Raw genomic sequence first — 24,798 nt, forward strand, 5'->3', positions numbered from 1 at the left:
ATTTTGTTTTTTTTCCTACTCAAATCTATTATTTTAAAATCTAAACTCTTACTTTACTTCATAATTACTTTATAATATCAATGATTAGTAAAATTATTAATAATTTGGTCAAAATCATATGATATTGTAGTTAATTAGTGGTAAATTATATCATAATAACTGCATAATTAAGTTTAATTATCATTATTGGATATCTTATTGGGTATCCGATAACCGATCCGAAAATCCGGGTATCCGAACTTATCGGTTCGGGTTATGGATATCACTTTTAGGGATTTTGGTTATCGGGTACCCGAACTGTTAATACTAACGATACGAGTACCCATCCCATGCTCACCCATAACATAAAGGCATGTGGATGATGTCTTTGAGCTAACGAAAGAAGGTGTATGCATAACCGACTAACTTGTCATTTCAAAGACAAAATAAGCATTTCTAGCTCTCCATGCATATGGCCTCCTATGGTCTTTGTGAGGTTCGTGGAAGAACTCTGACTTCTAACCTTTTATGAACACAGAAAAATTCAAAATATGTCCAAACCAAAGGCTATATTCCACACTTTTGGATTAATTTTTAAAAATTATTCCTAAAATAAAATGAATGTGCGAGGTGTCTTTAGGATCATAAAACTTGCTGGTGAAAGGTGATCAATTTTGTTCATGTCCACACCCCAATGGACATATTTACTATTTAGACTAAAATGCTAAATAAAAAGGTTTTGAGTTTAGGCTGAAATTAAGCCAGGCCCACTGTGCCAGCAAGCAACCCAAAAGTACAAAAATGATAACACATCCCAAAAACTTGGTGTCGCGGCCCATTGCATACACCACCCCATCTAGGGTTTCACTTGGCCGCCTTTAAATGGGGAACATCTTCTTCTTCACTTCCTCATCGCTCATCTGTAAAGTTTCAATCTTTCATCTTTAGTTCTTCTATTTCTCCATCTTGATCTTCATTTTCTCTATGTTTTTCTGTTTATTTTTATAATTTTTTTCGGCTGGTTTTTAATTTCTCATCTTTCTTTACTCTTATTGTTTAAATTCATGTTTCCTGATAATAGTATTGAATTTAAATAATCAAAATTTATGATCTGGGGGTGATGAATTGGTGAGCAGATGATGATACACATGATATAACAACTGAGTTGTAATGCATGATGTTACAAAAATCGAGCTTTTTAAAACTGATGCTCCTATGATCAACCTCATCTGTTCTTATCACAGATAATTAGCAAGTTAAGCAATTAATTAGTTGTTTAGTTTATAATTTAAATAAAACAAAATACTGTGCACAATAAGCCGATGCTCTGGATAAAAAAAATGATGAAGGAAGCATGGTAGTGTGCACAGAGAGTGAAGCTTAGGTCGACATGTCTGCCCCCTCTGAATTTCTCTGATTTGGGGGCCTGGTCAAGACCTATATTTTTTTTTCTATTTAATCTAATATTAAATTATAAGTTTAATTGATTTGATTATATTTTGGTACAAATTTCAAAAATAACATTAAGTTTGGATTCTGCTTTGAGGAGTTAAATGGTTGGTAGCAAATGTATTAAACCATAAGAGTGAATTATAACAGGGTTAATAGAGGGGCAAGGTTAACATCCCACAACCCGCTAATTCGGAAATAGAGGACTTGTGAGAGGTTTTGGCGGATATGGCCCAGGGTTGGATTTAATCGGTTATAGATTTGTAGTTTTAAGACCTTATAGTTAGTCGATCGGATTCGCTATGTCCAAATGGATCTAGAGTTTTAAACTCTTCGTTCTACAATTTGTTTTGCATTTTGGAAAAGGAATTAATAAACATAACCACAACCAATATTAGACATAATGCCATATAAATGATGACATGACTATCCACTAATATTTTGGATTTGATTTGAACCATTACATTCCTTGGAATTCCCAACTTTTTATTGCCACTATTCCACGATCAATGTCACTTTATTACTTAATTAACATTCATATATGAATTGTAACTTTTCATTAAATATTCTAAAAGTTTTTAAGCATTATATGCAAATATGCAATTCCCTATTTAATTGTAAAACAAATACTTCTACATCTCTCTTTTTATCCCCAACTAATTTTACCTTTTCAATTTTATTGTTTAACTTAAGGTATTGGTTCAAAAATATTATTCAAACTCAAGAATTTTTTTTTTATTTTGTATTTAAACATAATTCGGGGCATCACCCGGGTTACAAACTAGTTGTCTCTTAAATCACCAAAATTGATTAAATATTTGTGTTTATTTCAATATTTAAAGCATTTTTTAGACTCTCCATTTTTTACAAAGTATATAATTATATGATGACTTGTTTAATTTATGTAAATCATCTCATCAATGAGCACTTAAAAATTATCATGATATAATAAAATACCATGCAAATATGCATAAGGCATAAAGACCACCAATAATAATTCTCCTTAAATGGTTAGCCATCTGCTCACATCGTGAGTATATATTTAATGAATTAAAGTCATATTCTCTAATCAAATATTTACATATGCCATGCAAATAAAATTAAGATATTACTCCAATTATTAAGTGTGAATATTATGCAAAGTATTACACTATCCGTCCCCTATTGTTAGTCCCTTATGAGTATTTTTCACGGGAATTAATAAACACAAATAAGAATAGTAAAAGTATTTTGAAAAAGTAAATTGAAATAGGATATGTAAAAAAGTAAAGAGAGAAAGTAATAAACTGAAAAACAAAATTTATATCGAAAATTTAAATTTGCACAAATATTGTTGCAAATTGGAGGAGATTTTGGTAAAAAATCAATATTAATAGTTGTTGAAAAAAGCAAATGGGATGAACATTTTGGGATTAAGATTTAGCCATAAGGGACTATTATTTGGGAACGGAAGGAGTAATTTGAAGTTTTCAGTCTTTTCACATAAAAACAGATACATCATACATACATCAATCAAACAATTGAAAGGACCACAAATTACAATGGAATAATAGTATAAAAAATCAATTATTCAACAAAGTCTATAACATAAAGTTAGTTGGCCAAGTCAATGAGAAACGTGACTAAAACATTAAGCATTAATACGGAGTATAACCGAACAATCAAATAAATAAAGACATCATTATTGCTAATAAGGAAGCACCCACTCCATTGTTTGACTAATTAAAGCTAAACGAATTAAAATACAGTACAAATTGTATAGTCATTCTATACTAGATGGTTGGTCTAGAATAGAACCTAGATTTTTTTTTCATACAAATAAAACTTTATACGAAATGCGTAATAATGCTAAATATACGACGAATAAAATAAACACGTGCAGAATTCCCATAAGAAAAGGAAAGAGGGTGGAAGTTGCAAGAAGACTTTTATACAGGGAATTGAAAAATAGTGTTTGGTTAATTCTAGAAAATAAGATAACAAAAACAATACGGCAAAATAATTGACGTGGGTAATCAACGCTGTTGTCTTCAACTGTGACAATTACATAATAATTTAGGTCTTTTGCTGGTAGACTCCGGTAACCATGTGTTCCATGTTTGCATATGGTGACACCAACCTGCATCAATTAACCAATACTGCTTCCTTAGTTCCGGCCTTTTACGAACTAGTTTCAAACATTATGTCACGGACTAAGACTTTTAACAACTTATGGGAGCATATCATATTACTGTTGATCCTTGAGAACTGCTTATAAAAATTCAACTTACTCTAAAAAATTATTATAGAAAAAAAATTTGAAACTTGCATTATTGACTTTTTAAGTATTAAAAGTCAGTTGGTTTTGTTAATATCTAGTTATGTTGTTATTTTGATAAATACGTCTATAACATTGAGCCACAACCCAACACGTGTTACCTACCCACCATTGATTAATGAAGAAAATTGTCTAACATTAATAAAAATTCTCCACCATCATAATGTATGAATGAAACGGGTAATACTCCGTATGTTGAAAATCAGGCAAGAATTTGTACGAGCATAATTTAAAGGAGCCAGGAAGCAAAGAATATCGTACGGGAAATGCTACTTTTGCGGGTAATCTAAACAAGGGCTTCCTATAAAAGGAAGATGTGAGGAAGAGTTTTGAATCTTTTTTATGATTGTAATTTGTAAGCAAAGGGAAAGACTCAAAGACCCACTCAACCTCAACCAACTCATACTTTAAAGATAGTGGACAAATCACATTATTTGACGTATTTCCAAAAGCTTTCCAGGAAAGAATGAAGTAGTTTCCCAAACCAAAAAATAATTTAAAACGTGGATACTTTCGATTTTTAGAGTATTAAATTAATCTATTTGTCTACATGATATCTTTATATATCATGTAAAAGTCCAAAATGTACATCACTGTTTTTTAAAATAGACTCGAGTTATATGTATCTTATCAATTATTTGTATGAGGCTATGAGCTATATTTTGCGAAAAAAATTATAACAAATAAGGTATGGATATTTACCACTAACAAGGTACCATCATAGACTAATTCCTAATAAAGTAATACTTGTAGCCTTGAAGGGTCCCTCCCACCTTCTTCATAAAACTTGAACCAGTGAACCACCATGCTAAAGTTAAAAGTATGCATAAGCAACTAACCATCTACCATCCTTCGTCATATCTATCGTGAAGAAAATCGAGTAGCATATTATGTTGTCTCTCTAGACTATTATACCCTGACACATTTAAATATCGACCCCTTTATGAATAGCAAATTTTCTTATTTTTCACTCTTCGATAAATTAGGTTACAGTCTTGCGAGAAAATGTTTCTAATTTTCTTGTATCTTACTTTTTTTTTTAAAAAAAAAAATCAAAAAAAAAATCTGCCATCCTTCATTTCAATAATTTGCACTTTAACCTTTTGTGATTAGCTTGTCATCACCAATTGTTCCAAGACAACAATCTTAGCGGATTCTAGTCAATGGAGTATAGGCTAGGTTAGTTGACGACAAGGAAAGAAAACTAGTGTGTATGTTGAATTGAACTTTGAAGTTTGACCGATTAATATTAATGAAGGAGGGCACTCTAATTGGCTAAGTATATCAACACCTTATGATAGTGCATAATTTACCAATTGATAAAGGGTATTTTAATACACAGTGAGAACATTGAAAATTGAAGGTAATCTAACTAAAATGAAATGAAGATAGTTAAAATTATGTTCAATTCACTCGATCTAGTCAATTATAAATTTATAATCTGATTTCATGATTATAATTTAACCTTAATTGCACTACGGTATAATTTGTAAGTAAATAAAATTAATTTGTATTAAATGAGATGGATTTAGATTCTTATTATTATTAAAGTATTTTTTCAAATATGGATATTGTTTTTAACCTTATAATTATGATCTTAAAGATATTTCACAATAAGCAAGTACAAATAAAATGATATGATTTTTTTTACTTTTTTGGTGTTTAGAGAGCCACAAAAAACGAGGGTGAAAATCGATTCCATAACCATAATCTCTTGAAATTGGGAGAGAAGCTTTGATTACTTGAGTTATTCCTCACCCTTATAATTTGTTTATTATAAAATAAGCAAATATTTGATTATAATCTTATATTCACGTGAATCACATTACTTCTTTTATGAAAATCAGAAAAAAGTATTCCTTCCAACCTCAATAATGGGCATATGGAGGCGATCCCATTAATTATTCTCTCATCAACCAACAAAATACAATTTCACTAATTTACCTTTTCATCAACTCCACTTAACCAACCTTTAAAAAAACCATTCCCATAAAAAATAACACCAACTATAAAACTACTCATATGATTTAAATGTACTTTTTTCTTAAATTTAATCACAAACTATTATTATGAAGCTACTAAACATCTCAAAGGTGCATAACCTAAAGAATAATAAAAACAAATAATAGAAGAATGAAAATACCTCTCTTTGCGCTTCTCAAAGAACCTCTGAAGTGATTTCTTACGTTTGATAGGCATATCAGCATCATCTAAACAAACATATTCCCAATTTAATGCAAACATTTTAAGGAATCTTAATTTAAACACTAACACACGAACGCACGCATGTTTAATTAAATTAATAATTAATTACCTCCAAATCATAATTAAAAGTAGATTAAGACTCCACTAACCTCCATCCTCACTTAGTGATCCTTGTATATTCTCAGTAGTAGTACTTATTTTGGGTGACTTTAAACTTGAATCATCCAACACTTTTCCATACTTTTCCATTGCTAGCTTCATTACGTGCTCGGCCTGTCAATCATAATCACAATTGTTTATCATACTACTACCACGGCCTAATTACATATGGTGATATGTTTTTCTCGTATATAATTCACAAAAGACGATCAATATTCGTTAAATAGAAGAAAAGGTAAACAAGTAGAAACCTTGTCGTGGGGCAGATCAAAAACAGAAACGGTCCCATTATAGAATATGGTCATTGGGGCAGTTTCTCCAGCCTTCTCCATGCTACCTGCCCTGTTTTCTTTTCTCAATTATTAAATTAATAAATCCCTTCATATTTAATTTCTTTTAAACAACTTTAACTAGTATTCTATTATTCATTAAATTTGAATGATTAAAGAATAATAATTAAAATTAGATATTTAAGTTGACCAATATTAAAAACACGTTTTATAAAAATAAATAATATTAAAAAAAAAAATTGAAAACAAACCCAGGTTGAGGTTGAAAGACGGGGAGTTGAGAAAATCCAAGACGAGGAGTCCCAGGAAGAGACACGGGCTTAGGATTATAATCAGCAGCGGCAGGTGCACCATACTTGCTTGCTATCACATTCTTCACTATTTCCGGATTTATCTTTGCTATTCCTGTTTCACAAATCACAATTAACATTTTTCGCCAAATAAGAATAATTTCATATCATATCATATCTATTGGTGTTTGTTACGTACCACGGAAACTTTCACGGCGATCAAGGCGATGCCGAGGCTGAGGCTGAGGCTGAGGCTGAGACTGAGACTGAGGCTGAGGAGGATGGGGCAAGGATTGCAAACCAAAGAAGTCGAGTTCAACGTGAGACTTAGCCATGACTTGGTCTAGTGAGATATTGTCAGGTATGTAATTGTTGATTCAAGAATACTAAAGTGTAGTGTGTTTTTAATTTGTGGAATGTTTGTAATTGCAAGAAATTAAAATGGATTTTAATTTATCATTTATGTGAGAGGGGATGGAATTCTAACTTGACTTCACTCGCACATATTTTAAACAAGCTAAAAAGAAATAGCAGTAGTTGGAATTGTACTTTGTTTGTTTTGAATGGGAAAAGGAGGAGGGAGAAACGGATGAGAAGTGGGGCTTTAATTTATTGAGTCACGACGTTCACGAGATGAATGGGGCATGACTGATTGACTGCAGAGGTGGGGGTACAAGTGTCAAAGGCCGTGATTCACCTTTTATTCTCTCTATTGCCTCTGTGTAGGGCATGTTTTCTTCGGCTTAGTTTCACTTCAATTCAATTTAATTTCTAATTTTCTTCTCTCATAAACAATTTAGTTCAATTCATTTCAACTTATTTCTGTTCAATAAATCAGAATAAGCCCTTAGTCACTACTCCTCCCTTCTTATTTTTATTTTTAATGTATCGATTTGATTGGCACATATTTTTAGGGGTGAGCATAATACGTGTCATATCAAAATTCTCTAACTTGAACTTGAACCCGAAATTTGTTACAGCGGTTCCTTAAAATGGAGGATGAAATCCGATTACCTTGTCAGTTGTCATATAGTCGCAACTTTTAAACAAATATTTTTTTTTTTAACGTTTTTTTTTAAAAAAAAATTTTTATGTCTTTCAACTTGGGGCCTGTTCACATTTACTGAACTGAACTGATTGGAGCTGAATTGAACTGAATTGAATTGATTGGAGCTGAACTAAACTGAGCTAAATTGAATATTTTATGAGAGAGGGAAATTAGGAGCCGAACTGAACTGAACTGATTGGAGCTGAACTGAACTGAACTGAAATTAAGTAAATGTAAATAGGCCCTTGGTCTTTAATTGGTGTATGATTTGGTCTCAACTGGTCTCTATATTTTTTTTATCAAGTTTTGGGGTTTAATTTTGGGTAATTGGTATTAGTTACGGAGTATATTTTTAAGGTAAGACGAATAATCATACTAAACTAGCATCTCTTACCGATTAAGCCAGTATTTGCAGATTAACATTTGAGAGTAGAAAGGAGAGGTAAGGAATCTCTTTTCACCAAGGCAAATGTAGTTTTTTTTTTTTTTTGGTTCACCTTAAATATACTTATTTTAGAAGAAAAAAAATACAAATCAGATCATATTATGAAAAAAAAAAGTTATGATAAGATAAAAAATAATAATTTTTGCTCTGATCAACATTTTATGTGCGGCTTTTTAGAGCTAAATATTTTTAATTTTGTAATGAAAAAAATTGCGAAAAACTACATATTAATAAGATATACTAGTTACACTATTAAGAATCTAACAAAACCTCACTCGATACTTTTTTTTCTTTATAAATTGTACACATAAGGTCAAATAAGACAAACAAATCAAATAAGACCAGATCAAATCAATAAAAATAATGTGAACTAAACAAACCCTATAACCTTAAAGTCGCATATAATATGCATTTTTTTTAAATGGTGGGGAAGACTCTAAATAGATCTAAACCCTTACGTTTTTTTTTTTTGGTCCAGTATTTGTGGATCAATCATTTGAAAAGTTGGAATTAGAGGGAAGGGTAAGGAAATCCTTACTCCCAATTATCCTCAGTTGGTAGGTTTTGAAACCCATACCTCTAAAATATGAGTAAGAATCTTACCAACACTTTTTTTTAAGGTAAGATGATTGACCAAACTAAACAAGCACCTCTCACAGACTAAGCCAACCTAGCTTCGTAGGTCAATGTTTGAGAAATTGATACTTGAGATAGAATGTAAGGGAATTTTTATACTCACGAGCAAATGTAGTTGGTGGGGCTCGAAATCATGATTTAAAAGTTACTAGGTGACTTTCCTATCAAATTCAAGAGTTGCTTGATATATACTCCCTCCGTTATTAAATACTTGCTACAGTTTTCTTTTCCGACTGTTTTTAAATACTTGCTCCATTTTCTTATTTGAAAAGCTTTTACAATAATTAATTTCTCTCACCAAATGGATTCAACAATATTAATTCCATATTCTCTCCCCTTTAATGCTCTCCACTACTTTTGGTTTTTAACAATTTTTAATTCTTCTACCAACCCCACTACTTTCATATTTTATTACTTTCTCCAATTTCTCCTAAAACTCCACGCATAGAGAAATGGAGCAAGTATTTAAAAACGGAGGAAGTAATATGCATATTGCGTACGAGTACCATAATTCTAAATACTTCCTCTATTTTTTTAAATTGCAACACGTTTTTGAGAAAAAAGTTTTAAATTACTTATATAACTTTATATATATATATATATATATTACTCCCTCCGTTTTTTTTTATTTGCATCACTTTCCTTTTATGGGTGTTTTTTTTTTATAATTGCATCACTTCTATATTTGGTAACTTTATACTATATTTTATCATTTTTCTCTCTTACTTTAAACTCCACTTAAATTATTTTATCATTTCTCTTTCTTTCATGATCCTCACTTAAATAATAAAAATATTTATATTATCTCACATACCTTCTCTTTCATGGTCACCATCTTACTTTTACGGAAGAAGTAATAGATTTTCTTTATAAGTCTCTTACAATACACCATATCACTCCCTATATTTGTAGAGCGTGCTTTTAGTATCTTGCACAATCCAATCTTTTGAATTTAGGATGGAATCATAGAAAGAGGTGGATCACGCCTCACGCAACTTTAGAAAGCGAATTAGTTTGAATTTCAACAATTCCTTAGTTCACGCAAGCTGTACCTTGTATTTACCTTTACCCTTGAAAAAAGGGTTAAGAGAGCGGCACATTAAATCAAATTAAATTGTAGCAATATAAAAAACGTGGCCTTGAAAATAGGGAATTCTACGGTTGAATTTGAATCAGCCGAACATAACATTTAATTAGAAACAAAGACAATTAAATTCAACACAAAAAAAGGATGTCCCCCTTACACCAAACTTACACTTTTCTAGGTTTTTGGCCTAACCACGTGCTTTTTGATTATCCACTTAATTATCTTTAGCTCCAAGCAATTCTTGTACTATATGAATTATTGATTATATTGTTCGGCTTATTAACATGTTTTTAATACATTTTCTCATTCATTGCTTACTGTTCTGCTTGAATTAGTTACACTTAATTTTACAAGTCTACTATATGAACTATGGAGGGTTCTATTGCCGACATCTATGTCCATGAATCAAGCAACCATTTTTACTCTATGTTTATACGGAGTATTAAATTAGGAACTACAACTACCCTATATAAATAAAACAACAGAAAATGTAAATTCAAAAAAATAAAATGACGTTAGTTTATATTTCCGTCAATTGTAAGCCATGCAAAATATTAAGATTCAAAAACAAGATTTTTCTAACATGCTTTTACATTTGTATTTCTTTTAATTATTACCTTTTTTTTTTTTTTTTTTCAAAAAAAATCTTTTGAAAGAATATTCTTTTACTCTCTATATATTTTTAATTTAACTTTATTTTGAACAAAACAAAAAATAACAGAACAATTGTATATTTGGTAGACGCATTCATACAACGGACTTATTTCTAGAATTGAATTCCTTTCACATGGATGAAATGAATACTTTTAAGCGATTAGTTAGTTTAACATTGACACATACAACGTACGAAGTAATTCTCTGCGGCCATTTAAGATAGGCAGATAACCATTTGTCAAATTAGACTGATTTTAAGAATGGCTTCATGTCAATTTCTGTAGTGGTCCTCATGACCTAGTTTATAGGGGTATCTCCTTGTAACAAAGTTGAAGGCTGTTGGACAACTTCCAACAAATACTACTAGCAACTATACCGGCCTCGACAACCTGCTGCCACTGTAGCTACTTGGCTAGCTAGTGCCTCAAAATAAAATAAATAAAGTGATTAACAATTTAACATCTTAGATTATTACATCGTTGTCAAGTAATTAATAAACAAAGTTTATGAATAAAATACATGACTTAAATTGCATGATTATCACTACACAAAATCACCAGAAACTGCAGCACTGCTCTAGGACGCAGCAGCAACAAAGAGCAGTGAAGCTGCATCCACAACAAGGTCAACAACTAGTTATAACATTATATATACATGCATTTTGTTAAATTTCGAAACAATATAAAATGGGTCTGATCAACCCAAACAAAGAGTAGGCTTAGGAGTTCCATATTAAAATCAATTGGTAATAGTAAGAGTTACTCTCTACCTTATAAAGTGGAACCACCTCTCCTCTTTCTCCAATATAGGACACTCACAAGTGAAATACATTGGGTTCCAACACATTTTATATCATCAAAATGCCGATTAAATAATTCAATGCAAAGCTGATTTATTTATGATTTCGGTTTACAATATGGTCTAACACTTGATTAGTTGATTGGAATCTCCAACATAAAAGAATTCTCTATTCAATATACTTCCTTGCTAAAAGGGCCAATTAGATTAAATGTTACAAGTTTTCTTAAAGCCAACTATATTAAATGGTAGTTTGGTTAACTAAACGTTTGAAGAAGTACATTATATTATTAGGGTTCGTTTGGCATCATTGTTGTTTTCTATTTTTTGTTTTTCAAAATTATATGATATATATCCTATAATGAATAAAAAATTAGCCAAACTTATTAAGATAATGATATTTTTGAAACCTAACAACAAAAAAGTGGAAACACCTTTTTCTTGTTTCCTGTTTTTGGTTTTTTATTTTCAAAAAAACTGAAAACCAAAAACGATGCCAAACAAGCCCTTAGTAAATTGATTTTCCATGCCCTTTTGTTTAGAGTGAAGATTGGTTAATATCTACTGGACTAAGTAAAAAAAAACTTTCTTCATTTTACCGGAAGTAGAAAAAGTTACTATGTTTTTTTCGAGCAAACAACACTATAATTTTTCACTAAAGAACTTTGAGAAGCTATTGCGTGTGACTGGCTTAGCTGATATGTTTTACTTGTTAACTGATATTGTGTTGGTTGATATGTTTTACATGTTGGCTGATATGTTTTTTATGTTGGCTAATATATTCTTTCTTTTTGTTGGCTTATATATATATATATTTATTTTCTTTTTGGCGGATATTAGACATCTTTTGACTTATATATTTATTTAGTTGGCTGATATATTTAATTTGTTAGTTGATATGTATATTTTAATTGTTAGCTTATATGTTTCATTTTATTGGCTGATATGTTTATTTTGTTGGTTTACCTGTTACTTTTGTTTGCTGATTTCATCCTTTTGTTGGCTGATATGCTTCATTTGCTAGCTGATATAACTCGTCTGTTGGCTTATTTGTACATTTTGTTGACTGATATATTCCTATTGTTGGCTCATAAGTTTCTTCTGTTGACTGAGATGTTTTATTAATGTTTGATACGTCTCTAATGTTGACTGATATAAGACATCAGTTGGATTCTATGTTATTTTTATTGGCTTATATATTATTTCCATTGGCTGATAATTATTATCTTATATAACAAGTATTGTTGATTGATGTAATGTTGTCTCCTTCACAAAATGTCAATTTATCACTTCCCCATGCATTCTTCTCTCTCATCTAATCCTATGCAGCCCCCACCATCACCAATACAACCATACTCTCTGAAATTTAGAGCTAATACATTCGTAAATGACCATTTTGATTATCACCACCATCACAACCCCGTCGCTGCCCCTTACAACCATCACAACAAAGTCTCATCTTCCTCCGCACTTGCTACCACCACCTAGTGAACTCCTTCAAAACAGCCCATGTTAACCCACACAAACTAAATCGCACCAAATTGCCACCACTGAAACAAATAGCCACCACAGTTCCACCTTCAGCCCGCAATTCATCCACCAATCGCCAAAAAATCGCCACCAAATCATATCAGCCAACATATATAAGGGTGGGTTTTCGTGGTTGAATATGTGGGTTTCTCGTGAGGGTGGTCGGATCCGGGAAATTCATAGGGGTGGTTGCCTAGGTTTCGTGGAGGTGGATATTTCGTTTGGGGGGGGGGGGGGGGGTGTGGAGCTTCGGTGGGAGTTGCAGCCATGGAAGCAGGAGTTTGTGATAAGTGAAGACATTGGGCTGCCACACGAAGTATTGGCTGCGGACGTCCGCACCCAATAGTTTGTGAAGAACTTTTATCAAGCACAAATTTCTATTTTTCTCACTTGTTCTAGTGGTATGGTTTATTTAACCTATCCAAATAATTATGTAATGCTTCTTGTAGATGATTGAATGTGTGCATAACACGAGCTCGCGAAGGTCATATTCAATTTCATATTAATTGTATTATTTCAATTTTTGATATGCTTTCACAGTTTCTTATATACTTATTATTACTTTTGTGCATGTATTTACACACCAATTCAATATCCCTTATCTTTTTACACCATTAAAGCTCTAAATGATTAAGGGTCTGTTCTATTCAGCTTAATTTCAGTTTAATTTAGCTCTTAATTTCCTTCTCTCATAAACAATTCATTTCAGTTCAGTTCAACTCCAATTAGTTCAATTCAGTAAATTCGAACAGACCCTAAATATTACAGAGTATATTTATATCAAATGGTGCAATTAGAAAAAATGAAAAACAGTGTTGTAAAATTTTAACTTCGTATAATCTAGATAGGAGGGCAAAGAACATAAAACAAGAATAAAAAAAGAGAGATGTTAATAATACCAAGCCCTAAGGAAGGGTGGACAGCCAGAATCATAGGAATAATCATAGCCTTCATAGGGCTGCTGATATGGATAATGAGTTGGGCCGCTGTGGTGGACGTGGGCTACTGGTGGTGTGTAATTGTCACTGAAGTAACCTTGATACCCAGGCCCTGGAGGAGGCCTTGATCCATACCCCTGCTCAAAACCCGGCCGAGGCGGTGGAGGCGGTGCAGTTTCCGGTCCAGGTCCAGGTCCAGGTCCAGGATACCAACCTGCTCAATTCATTAGCACCAAAATTAAAGTATTGCACCATACTATACAAGTAAAATTACAAGTATAAAATTATGAATTTCAGAAGAAAAAAAAAAAAAAAAAAAGAAGGTATTTGCCTTGAGATGGAGGGTATGATTCATGACCAACATGGGTAACATTAGAGTAGCTCATAATTTTTATGTTCCACTTTAGGTTATAATTATATTGTATTATATGGGTAGTATTTAAAACAATAGATTTGTTGGTAGAATATTAATGAAGGCAAAGTTTGTAAAATCCTAGTTTTGCTTTTAAGGATTAACACTACATACCTTTCCTTCTTACGTTAACTTTTAGAAGTAAGTATTGGCGAAATTTCTATATTTCGTCCTTATCCTTATTGCCAAACTAACAGCTAGCTAGCTAACAACAAATGCATGCACGATGATGAACCCTTTGCCAAACACATCATGTCACATATACACCATTTATTACACATGTACATCCATTAATCGGTCTATATTCGTGTCTCACACTTATCTTATAATAGGTGAGTCTCCTATCACGATGAGGTTCTAACTCAGACCCTCCTTAAGCACCATCAAATTGTTTATCATTTGAGCTAAATAGCCATCCTTGTTGGTTTAATATAAAAGTACAAGGGTTAAAAACTTAATACTATATTCTTGAATACTCGTACCAAATTGACAACAACAAAAAAAAAAAAAAAAAAAAAAAAAAAAAACTTAAACGGTAGTCTTTTTGGGCCTCGTGGAAAACTATATTTAAGATTTTAAGTGATGGGGCTGGTCCACAACTCCACATGCTCACATATTTATGGGCTTATGAATACGGTCCACGCTAATGAAAATTGGACATCTACTCCAGAAACATCTCTGCCATTTTATTTTTTTAATTTGAAATTAAAGTTTGGTGTTTCAATCAGCAATATTGCTAGTCATCAACATATGTCGACATCAGTCATCTTCTAAACTAATCCAAACTACCCAGCCGCAGAGTCCCATATATTTCCACCACATTCTACATTAAATTCATATATCTACCTGTCTAATTCACACAACTTTAGCATTTTTTTAAAAAAACTTATTATACTACGTATAAATACATGAGAAAATTCTTCTTGAATCTAGGTGTCAAAAGTAACATTAACGTACGTGCCAGGTGTGACGATGACATTTAATAGAATAAATTCGATCATAATTCGTAAATAATCGATGCATTTTTTACAAAATAGATAGAGTACTTGCTATGTTTGATGTTTGTTAATTGTTAATTGGTTAATTGTCAGCAAAAATTGTGATTTTGCTTAGCAAGAAAGGAATTACAACACCGCGTGGAAGTGACATCTTCATTTTGGAATTTGGAACAACTCAACTTGTATTTGCTTGCTTAGAATATCTAATTAGTATATAAATAAATCATCTTAGACCAATTTTATTTGTACCTAACAAAGCATATCACCTCATTAATCTACTTGTCTAATTGGTTTGCATTGTGTTCAACTGATCAAACAAACCACCAATGGCGGGAACACACCAAGAAGAACAGCCACAACCGCAACCACAACCACAGGAAGCGGTCACGGATCATGAAGACACCAAGAAGTGGGGGACTCACATGATGGGGCCACCGGCTAATCCGACAGCCCACCCAGACAACCAGCAAGCGGCCTTGTGGAGGGCAAATGAGCACCAAAAACAATATTTTCATGATCAACCTTACTTGGTGTACTCTCCTTTAGATAAAGCCCCTACTAATAATCCTCTTGAGCCTGTTATTCATGCCTTCAACACTTGGAGTCACAAGGCCGAGACTATTGCTCGTAACATCTGGTCTAACTGTAAGTCTCCTTTAACCCGTAAATATCCAATGCAACCGTTGTATATAATTATATATAGCTAACTCCAAAGCGTCCGAACCCTTCCAAAACTATTTATTTCAGAAGATCATGATTTTTGTGGTTGTTAAGGTCAATTTGTATAGAGAAATTTTGACTGATAGTTGTAAGAAAAAAAAATGGATGCAGTGAAAACAGGACCATCAGTATCAGAAGCAGCCTGGGGAAAGATCAATCTGACGGCAAAGGCACTCACAGAGGGTGGATTTGAGCCGATGTTCAAGCAGATTTTTGAAACACAATCCGACGAGAAGCTCAAAAAGACCTTTGCTTGTTACCTCTCCACCACCAAAGGACCTGTTGCAGGAACCCTGTACCTGTCTAATGTCAGGGTTGGCTTCTGCAGTGATCGTCCGCTTTCTTTCATTGCTCCTTCCGGCCAAGAGGCTTGGAGCTACTACAAGGTACTATGAATACATAGAATAAATGGTTAAGTTTTAATAAGGTGATACCAAAGACATGGGATCAAATTTGGTATCTGTTACTGTTATTTATTGGTTAATAAGTACTAAAGTGTGCAACTTCATGTGACAGGTTATGATACCACTGGCACAAATAAGCACGATTAACCCGACGACTATTGGAGCAAATTCTAACGAAAGATACATTCAGATGACAACAATAGACAACCATGAGTTCTGGTTCATGGGATTTGTCAATTTTGACAAGGCAACCCATCATCTCTTGGAGACTCTTACTCAGTTTAGGGCCTCTGATTATGGTCCCCACGCCGCTGCATCGCACTAGCAAGACACTGATCTATATCATCATCTTGATAGTGAAATGCTGTTGTGCTTTATGGTACAGGTATTTTGGGCTCACTCGATATGATTTTAGCATATTTAGGATTCTAATTTCTGCCTCATGTTTTGTGTAGACTTTGTAGTTTGTAATTGTATGTTTCTTGTTTTTATTGTATTGATGTCATGTACATTATTGTTTATGTTTTTAAGTACTCGTATGATTATTATTGGCTTATTAATGTATATTAAGTATGTAATATAAGAATGAGTTTTATCAATGTCATTTTACCTTAAATTCTATCTACAAGATAATCAATACATGGTATTCGATGATTCAATCTTTACACTTGTGTCATCCTCCATCCTACATGCCTTCGGGTATATCTTCCTTTAAGTACATCCGAGTGCATGATAGAATGCGCAAAACTTACATCAGTCCATCGAATGTTATGGTTCCAAATGGACCAAATGTCCTAAGAATAGTTGGAAAAAGATGGTTTCAGCTTTCAACTCAACCCAAAGAGTATGCGATCTGCAAATAATCTAGTGGTTAGAGGGAGCTTTGGACCATAGTAAAGTGGGATTTTTGTGGTAGGAACTTGCGGATGAAAGTATAAACCCATTAAGCCTGTTACTCTTTCCTGACGAGTAACTGAACTACGAAGACTGGCCCATTTGAAAAAACAAGTGGCTGATCCATATTACATCTTCAACAACATACTCGGATCCAAGTACTACCATCATTTCTAGATGGCACAACATAGCATATTGGCATTTTAATTGATTTTAAGATTTAAATAATTGAAAAAACCTTTTAAAGAATTACAAATGATATAAATGTAATAAGATTTACCAACATGATCATTCAAATTAGGCAAAAGTTAACGAATGTCTCGAGAGCGTTGAATAAGCTAGCTGAAAATAGAAAAATTAAATTAAAAATTAACATTAATTACACCAATCGACGCGTGATTTTGTCATACTTTCCCAAATTAATACCACTTTAGGTAATATTTTAAATATTTTTTCCAACACCTCGGGGGCGTTCGTTAGCAAGATCCTTCATATTAATTTAATGTCCCTAACGATAACTTTTTTTGGTCAGAAAAGTGAGTTTGACTAGCATTGATGATTTATAACTAATAGCATATATTGTCATATGGGATCTTGTTAAATTCGTCACGATTTATACTATTGAAATATCAAATGTTTATAAGTTTTACATATTTGTAATTAAAGATATTAGCGATTGAAATAATGTATATGCAAGCGTAAAAAGGGAAGTGTTGCAATTAAAAAAAAAGAAAGGAAGTACTCCGTTTTAGATTTGATTACGCAATAACACATCTTAGACCGTTATGTACACCCGGGTGTACCGTACATACACTCACTAAGCCAATGTTGGTTTTTGCTCTTCATTTAACGATTAAATGAAAAACAATAATCAAAATGAGAACAAAATACTCATGAGTGTACAGTATACCCGGGTGTATATAACAAATTCCAAACCCAATTAGTATTTGAACTACTGTTTGAAATTGATTTTATAGCGAAATAAGTAAGGAATCAATTTACACCTTAACAATAAAAAATTGTTCTAATAGACTTTTAGTTTAAATCAGTGATCAATAAACAATCTAATAAGCTAGTTTAGCTAAGTTAAGCAAATTCAAATGAGAAATACAATGTCATTATTAATCAAATATTAGTATTTTGTTTTTTACATATTTTGATAGTTAAGCCTTAAATTTAGGTCTTGTTTAATTCAATTTATTTTTACTTATTTCAAAAAAATAAGTTCATATCAGATCAAATAAGCAAAAATAAGGTGAACTAAAGAAGCCCTTGCTAAATACGAATTGAATACATCATGAAAGAGACAAATTTACATGGTTTTACAAACGTACATCATGAAAGAGGCAAATATTGTTTATAAGTGTTTAAGGTTGGGGATTTTCTTTTGAAAATTCTTATAGTATATATCCTCAAGTGCACTTTTCTTTAGGTATACCTTACATTCAGGCGTATATAAATAAGACTTGTATATGATATTATGTATCCCGGTATATATAAAATAAAAATGTCTACGTGAACAGAGAACTCCGTAGTAAGTAAGCATTTTTTAACCAAGGGAGTGAAAAGGAGCAAGAGTATGAAGAAAAGAATCTTTACAGAACAGAACAAGAACTCGTCTTTTGATTGTAACAAAGTGGGTAACGAGTTTTAACTTACCGAGAAGGGGAGAGTTTTGAGAGAAATATGAAGACAGGAATGTGGCTAAGTTAAAAAATAAAAATAAAACAGGAATGTGGCAAAATTTAAAAAAAAAATAAAAAATAAAAAAAAATGGGTGGATAAAAGAGTATAACAACAACAAGAAGAAGAAAGAAAAGAAGTCAGAAAGGAGGACAAAAAAGCCCCCACAAAAAGCAGATTCTCTTTTCTGGGGTTTCCAGACTATCAGAAACCCACTGATATAGATACTCTTTTTAGCCTGCTCTTTCTCTCCTTCATCTATTTTCTGTTACCTGGACCTCTTTCTTAGCTTTTTTTAACCTTCACATCCATTATAATCTTCAAATCTAGCTTAATATTCTTTCTTAATCTTAATTTAATTTGGCAAATCTAATCAGTACTAATTGTTCTTGATCTAAACTTATCTCTTAATTGTACTACAGTATTATGTTTTAATATTCGCATCACATCTTTCGGGTTTAAGGGCCTCTTCTGTTTAGCTTAATTTCAGTTCACTTTAGTTCCTAATTTCCTTCTCTCATAAACAATTCATTTCAACTCTATTCAGTTCAGTTCAGTTGTTTTCAGTAAATCGGAACAAGCCTAAGTCTTGAAAATACTTCCTCCGTTTTTTTTACACCTGCAACATTTTGACTTTTACACTTTTGCTTTCCTTTGACTAACATTGGTCTATTGTAGCTACGAAAAATATTGTCATGTAGAATCTTGTAATTTTCATCTCAAATTATACTATTTTAATATAAAATGTTTATAACTTTTACATATTGATAATTAAAGAGATTAGCTATTAAAATGATGAATCAGCAAATATGAAAATAGAAGTGTTAGAGTAACTCCAATGGTTGTAGCTAGGGACTTGCTTGTAATTTTCAAAAATCTCTAGCTACTAGCTTGACCATTGGAGCTAAAAAATACAATTAGTTTGACCTAGCAAATTAACTTGTCTAAGCTAATTTGCTTGATAAAAAAGTTTTCAAAATTATTGGAGATTAATATATTAAAATAATTAAATTTCTAGGGCTAATTGAGAAAGTCAAGCTTATTTAATTAGCAAGTTAGTGCTAACCATTGTGGCACAAAATAGCTACTACCTCCGTTACATATTATTTACAACGATTAGACATTACTTTATGTCAAATCGTTGCAAATAATATGCAACGGAGGCAATACAAAGAAAGTTAGCTTGAAATCATATGTGGCATGACAAGCTAATTTAACAATTAATTTATCATTGAAGTTGCTCTTAGGAAGTGGAGTATAATAATATCGAAAGGGAGCCGTTTCATTTTATAAAAATCGACCTATTTCAAATCCATATTAGTTAGAGTCTAGTAGATAAGTAGACACAGTCACACAGGATACCCGTGATCTAAGCTAAAAGAACAATAAGAGAGGGAATATTTGAAAGACTGTAACATGGACCATAACGAAATGGATAGTAGTAGTACAAGTCATGTTACTATCAAGCAAGAGAGAAAATGAACACAGTATAGGTTCTCTTTCATCCTGCTGCTGCTGTTGGTGGTGGCAATTTTAACAGCAAAAACCTGCTTAGATTCCCCTGACGAATGACAATGAGAAACCAAACGAACAAAGGTCCCTTCGGTTTTTTTGTTTGCTGGTGTTTCCTATATACGAGTACTGTATTACTGTAACATTATAGCTTAAATTTAGAGGTGTTTTGCCTCTATACCAATCCATTCTACCACCAGACAAATACCATTGTTTACAGCTCATCTGCTCCCATTCTATGAGTAGTATTTAAAGGACCATTTTTTTTAAAAAAATGCATCAGTTTAATTGATATATTTGCCGAGATGTAACTTTAACCATTAATATATTTAATTGCTTCTTAATAAAATTTGTAACACTATTATATTACGGAGTATAAAACTAGGCATCATGACTAATCTAATAATATATTATATGATAATATTTATTTATTTAATTATGGTGAAAAAATTTAGTCAACCATAATATGTAAATAGTGAAAAAGTCAAAGTGATGCGTTTAAAAAAAAACGGAGGGAATATTCAAATGCTCTTTATGTTCGTTCTTTTTTGTTCTTTCTATTTGGGTGTACGAAGTAAAAGGGAAAAAAAATTAAGGGAACTGAAGGAGTAATAACATATCGAGTGGTTTATAATACAATGTCAATATGTTTTAGAATGGAATCGGCTTGCATTTTTTTTGAATGATTAATAAATACAACAAAACAAAGTTTGAAAATATGAAGTAGATTATAAAGTAATTAAGAATAAATTAGTCTTGAGTATAATTAAGGCAAGATAGGCAACTAATAATAGTAGGAAAAGATAATAATAATAATAATAATAATAATAATAATAATAATAATAATAATAATAATGTGGGTTAATTAAAAAATAGAGTTGCTAAAGGATAACAATCTAATTGATTTAAAATTAATATACAATTGTTGGTCAAGGTGGACTGACTAGGAGCAGGTGGTAAATGATTGTGCTAACCCCATTATATATGCTTCTTCGTATATAACTTCAAGTTGTGACATTGATGAGCATGGATATCACCTCCCGTAGAATAAGGGTCAAACTACATGATCATACTTTCGGTTACAACTTAGCTTTTATTCTTTTAAAAAGGGGGAAGAAAAAGATGGGCAAAAAAATAAAACTTTCCTAGTCAACCATGATAAACGTAAAGGTTAGGACTGCTTATACCTACGTGGCGACAGCTGATTTGCTTGCAGTTCAACAAACAAGATCAATACTGGTTAAAATGGCCTCTTATATGACTAATTAAGCTTTGATCATGGTCTTATGAATGCTTATGACTTACTTGAGTTACTTCTATAAGTAAAAGACAGGATGGTAGAGTCAATATCATACTTCGTATCTTGTAATGGCATGATTGTGAATGTGGGAAGAATTGTGTGATTTTCATTTGAAGGGTTTTATCATACCATTACAAAACTATGTGGAGAATTGTGAATGTTTGAGAGGCACAAAATCAACGACATTGAAAAATTGACATCCATGTATTAACAAGTTTTAATGTACAATTAAACGACCACTACATAAGTACTCCGTATGTACTATGATCAATATGGTTCATAGACAACACATTCTACGAGTATTATATTGAAGTATTTAAGTAATAATCAAAGGAGTAAGAATTAAGCATCTTTGTTAAGTAGTACAGCTCATTGAGAACACTATAACATGAAAGACCAATAAATGACATAAAATTTAAAAAATTGCAGTCATCAAGAAGCATGTTTGTATACATATGCAATATGCCAATATGCATGTACCAGAACACAATCAATCATTTGTTTTAACACTTTGTAGTTTTTTGACATTCAATCACTCAATATATTAAATGTCAAAGGCATAAACATATTAAATAACTACACCATAGTCAATGACTAGCTAACTCATAAATCATGGATATAATTTCCTTAATCAGATAATCTTGCATAATTTATGGAGGCAAAAATATATAAAAAGAGACAAATTAAAGAAAAAGAGGGAGTAGTAGACAAATTAAAAGAAAACCGAAAATATAATATTTATGTGAGCATGGGAGATAAGAGAAAGAACAAAGAGAACAAAGCTACAGAATGTCACAATCAAGAATCAACCATTCATCCACCCCTCTCAACTCTTTCTTCTCTTTCTTCTATCTACCATCAATTCACCTTAATTAACAAACTAAAAATTAAAAAATAAAATACACTTTCCTCCTCCATTTCTAGGATTATAAACTACAAAAAAAAAAAAAAGATTATATAGACTTTAGAAAAAGGGAGTTGGTTTATAATAATAATAATAACAATGATGATGATGATAATAATAATGTCGGTTTTAATTTGATATTAAAATTCTAAGGGGAAGAATTATTGGCAGCAAAGTGAAGAAGCTGACCAGAACATTTGGGGCAGTCTTCCTCATGTTTAGGCACCATGTAGTACATTAAGCAACTCTTGCAACCTGCCACTACTAATACTGATTCTTGGTTCAATTCTGGCTCTTGTTGTTGTTGTTTCTCGAGTGATCGAAAACTCCCTTTTCGATTACTCGAACACGGAGATGATTCAGTTGATGAACTCTCACTATCGTAGCAGTTGCTCTCCTCTTCTTCATCCTCGTCCTCATCTTCATCATCATCCTCCTCCTCGCCTTCCGAGTAGTAATCACCATTGTAACCTGTTGCTGTTGTTCTTGGATCTTCCTTTGCTTTCATTCCATTACTCCAATTTATGTAATATAACTCCCCTGTCTGTCATTATACATAACAATTTTCATACTATTAGGCTTATTTATGTATGACATTGCTGAAAATTAAATAACAAACATATGACTTCTATCCACCAACCCCAACAAACCCATTTTTTTTAACTTTTTTCAAAATTTGGTGAATAAACTTATAAAGATTAAAACTTTATCTCCAAATAGAAGAAAGCTAAATGAAAAGCCATACAAATTTGCAATTGTTTCTTGCGCCATTTCAAGATAAAAATTCATAAGCCTTTTTTTTTTTTTTTTTTTTTTGGAGCAATGCATGCAAATTAAAAAAAAAAAAGAACAAAATTATAATAACAACTGCAACCTATCTAAAAATCTATTGTAATTTCAATTTTAATATTGAATTAGGGTTTCGTAACAAAAAAATCTAAAATGAAAAATTACTAATGAATGAACATTGAATGCAAGTAGTAAAATCAATCAATAGAAGTAATTAATAAAAGGGTATTTATTGACAAGAAAACATTCATAAATAGAAGAATCATACAAAAATTAACTAAACAAAAGTATCCCTATCAACCCCACAAAAAAAGAGATGAACCCAAAAAACAAAAAAAAAAAAAAAACGAACCTTCAAATCAAGGCATTGTTCCCAATGGTAAGGGAGAGAAACATGGGAGTTAAGTTCAACGAATGTTGAATTTTCATCTGAAGAAGAAGCGGCGTTTGAGCAGTGTTGTTGTTGTGTTGTTCTCGTGGTTGTCGTCGTCGCGCCTACCAAAGATTGATCGTTACCACGCCGTCTAACACGGTTGTCATTTTTATGATTGTGAATAATTTCCGGCGAATCAGACGGCGATGACCGCCCTAAACCACCGCCACCTCCGCCGCCACCTCGGCGGGTTCTGGTGGTTTGGTTTAAAGAGCAGTTTTGAAGTGATCGCTCTAATGATGCGGTTATTGTTGCCATTTGATTGTTTGATTTTTAAGCAAACAATAACTTTGCTTAGCAAAATCTTTCTTCTCCAAATATGAAACCAATGTTTTCTTTCAAAATATAAAAAAAAATTAAAATTAAAAAAAAAATTCCAAAAATGAGAGAAAGAATAGAGAAAAAGGGGAGGAGAGAGAAAGATGGGGTTTGTTAAGAGAGAGATGAAAGAGGAAAGAGCGTGCAATTGTAAAAGAAGGTGTTGAAAGAAGCAAACACAAAATACACAATGGTGGTGGTGGGGGAAGACTTTCCATGAGGGTATTTTGGTCAAATTGTAAAAATTACAACTAACAAGTAACAACAAGTATACACGCGCCAGCCTATTATTTCATTTTTATTTTACTGTCAATCATCATTAAAATTGATTGATTTCATTTATGGAAGTCGTGGAATCTCATTATTGACTTAACTAATTTTCCTGATTTTTATGGTTAACTACATGCCTATTTTTTAAATTTAATTTTTTTTAATGCAATTTGTTTCTTTTACATTATTAACATTTGTAAATTAGGAAAAATGTTTAACATTTTTCTTAATAATCGAAATCAAATTCAATAATCTTAGAATTCGTCCATTATTCTTTAAAAAAAAAAAAAAAAAAGAATTTGTCCATTATTAAACTGTTGAATTTTACTCTGCCTT

General features: G+C 31.9%; 4 protein-coding genes and 2 non-coding genes across 6 annotated transcripts; 3 read left to right on the forward strand and 3 right to left on the reverse strand.

Moving 5' to 3' along the window:
• Positions 1 to 1,109: 1,109 nt before the first annotated feature.
• Positions 1,110 to 1,193, forward strand: LOC145583687 (small nucleolar RNA SNORD36). The gene has a single exon (XR_014100286.1). It is a non-coding gene; the product is annotated as a small nucleolar RNA SNORD36 (small nucleolar RNA).
• Positions 1,194 to 1,320: 127 nt separating this feature from the next.
• On the forward strand, positions 1,321 to 1,424 carry LOC145583664 (small nucleolar RNA snoR100). The gene has a single exon (XR_014100269.1). It is a non-coding gene; the product is annotated as a small nucleolar RNA snoR100 (small nucleolar RNA).
• Positions 1,425 to 3,290: 1,866 nt separating this feature from the next.
• On the reverse strand, positions 3,291 to 7,206 carry LOC145581577 (protein TIFY 9-like). Its single transcript, XM_081638593.1, has 6 exons — positions 6,889 to 7,206; positions 6,651 to 6,804; positions 6,361 to 6,451; positions 6,100 to 6,223; positions 5,889 to 5,955; positions 3,291 to 3,547 (listed from the first exon to the last, which is right to left on the reverse strand). The coding sequence occupies exons 1-6, from the start codon at positions 7,022 to 7,024 to the stop codon at positions 3,484 to 3,486; spliced, it is 636 nt and encodes a 211-aa protein (XP_081494719.1). The 5' UTR covers positions 7,025 to 7,206; the 3' UTR covers positions 3,291 to 3,483.
• Positions 7,207 to 10,952: 3,746 nt separating this feature from the next.
• On the reverse strand, positions 10,953 to 14,317 carry LOC145581578 (uncharacterized). Its single transcript, XM_081638594.1, has 3 exons — positions 14,157 to 14,317; positions 13,787 to 14,039; positions 10,953 to 11,167 (listed from the first exon to the last, which is right to left on the reverse strand). Exons 1-3 carry the CDS (start codon positions 14,209 to 14,211, stop codon positions 11,113 to 11,115), a joined length of 363 nt encoding a protein of 120 aa, XP_081494720.1. The 5' UTR covers positions 14,212 to 14,317; the 3' UTR covers positions 10,953 to 11,112.
• A 1,092-nt stretch (positions 14,318 to 15,409) lies between these two features.
• LOC145581579 (GEM-like protein 5) lies at positions 15,410 to 16,958 on the forward strand. The gene is made up of 3 exons (XM_081638595.1): positions 15,410 to 15,880; positions 16,067 to 16,341; positions 16,472 to 16,958. The coding sequence occupies exons 1-3, from the start codon at positions 15,562 to 15,564 to the stop codon at positions 16,682 to 16,684; spliced, it is 807 nt and encodes a 268-aa protein (XP_081494721.1). The 5' UTR covers positions 15,410 to 15,561; the 3' UTR covers positions 16,685 to 16,958.
• Positions 16,959 to 22,460: 5,502 nt separating this feature from the next.
• Positions 22,461 to 24,348, reverse strand: LOC145581580 (protein CURLY FLAG LEAF 1-like). Its single transcript, XM_081638597.1, has 2 exons — positions 23,794 to 24,348; positions 22,461 to 23,196 (listed from the first exon to the last, which is right to left on the reverse strand). The coding sequence occupies exons 1-2, from the start codon at positions 24,130 to 24,132 to the stop codon at positions 22,801 to 22,803; spliced, it is 735 nt and encodes a 244-aa protein (XP_081494723.1). The 5' UTR covers positions 24,133 to 24,348; the 3' UTR covers positions 22,461 to 22,800.
• Between the last annotated feature and the right edge of the window lie 450 nt (positions 24,349 to 24,798).

This window comes from Chenopodium album, chromosome 15 (genome assembly GCF_948465745.1).
Source record: "Chenopodium album chromosome 15, dcCheAlbu1.1, whole genome shotgun sequence".
Lineage (NCBI taxonomy): Eukaryota > Viridiplantae > Streptophyta > Magnoliopsida > Caryophyllales > Amaranthaceae > Chenopodium > Chenopodium album.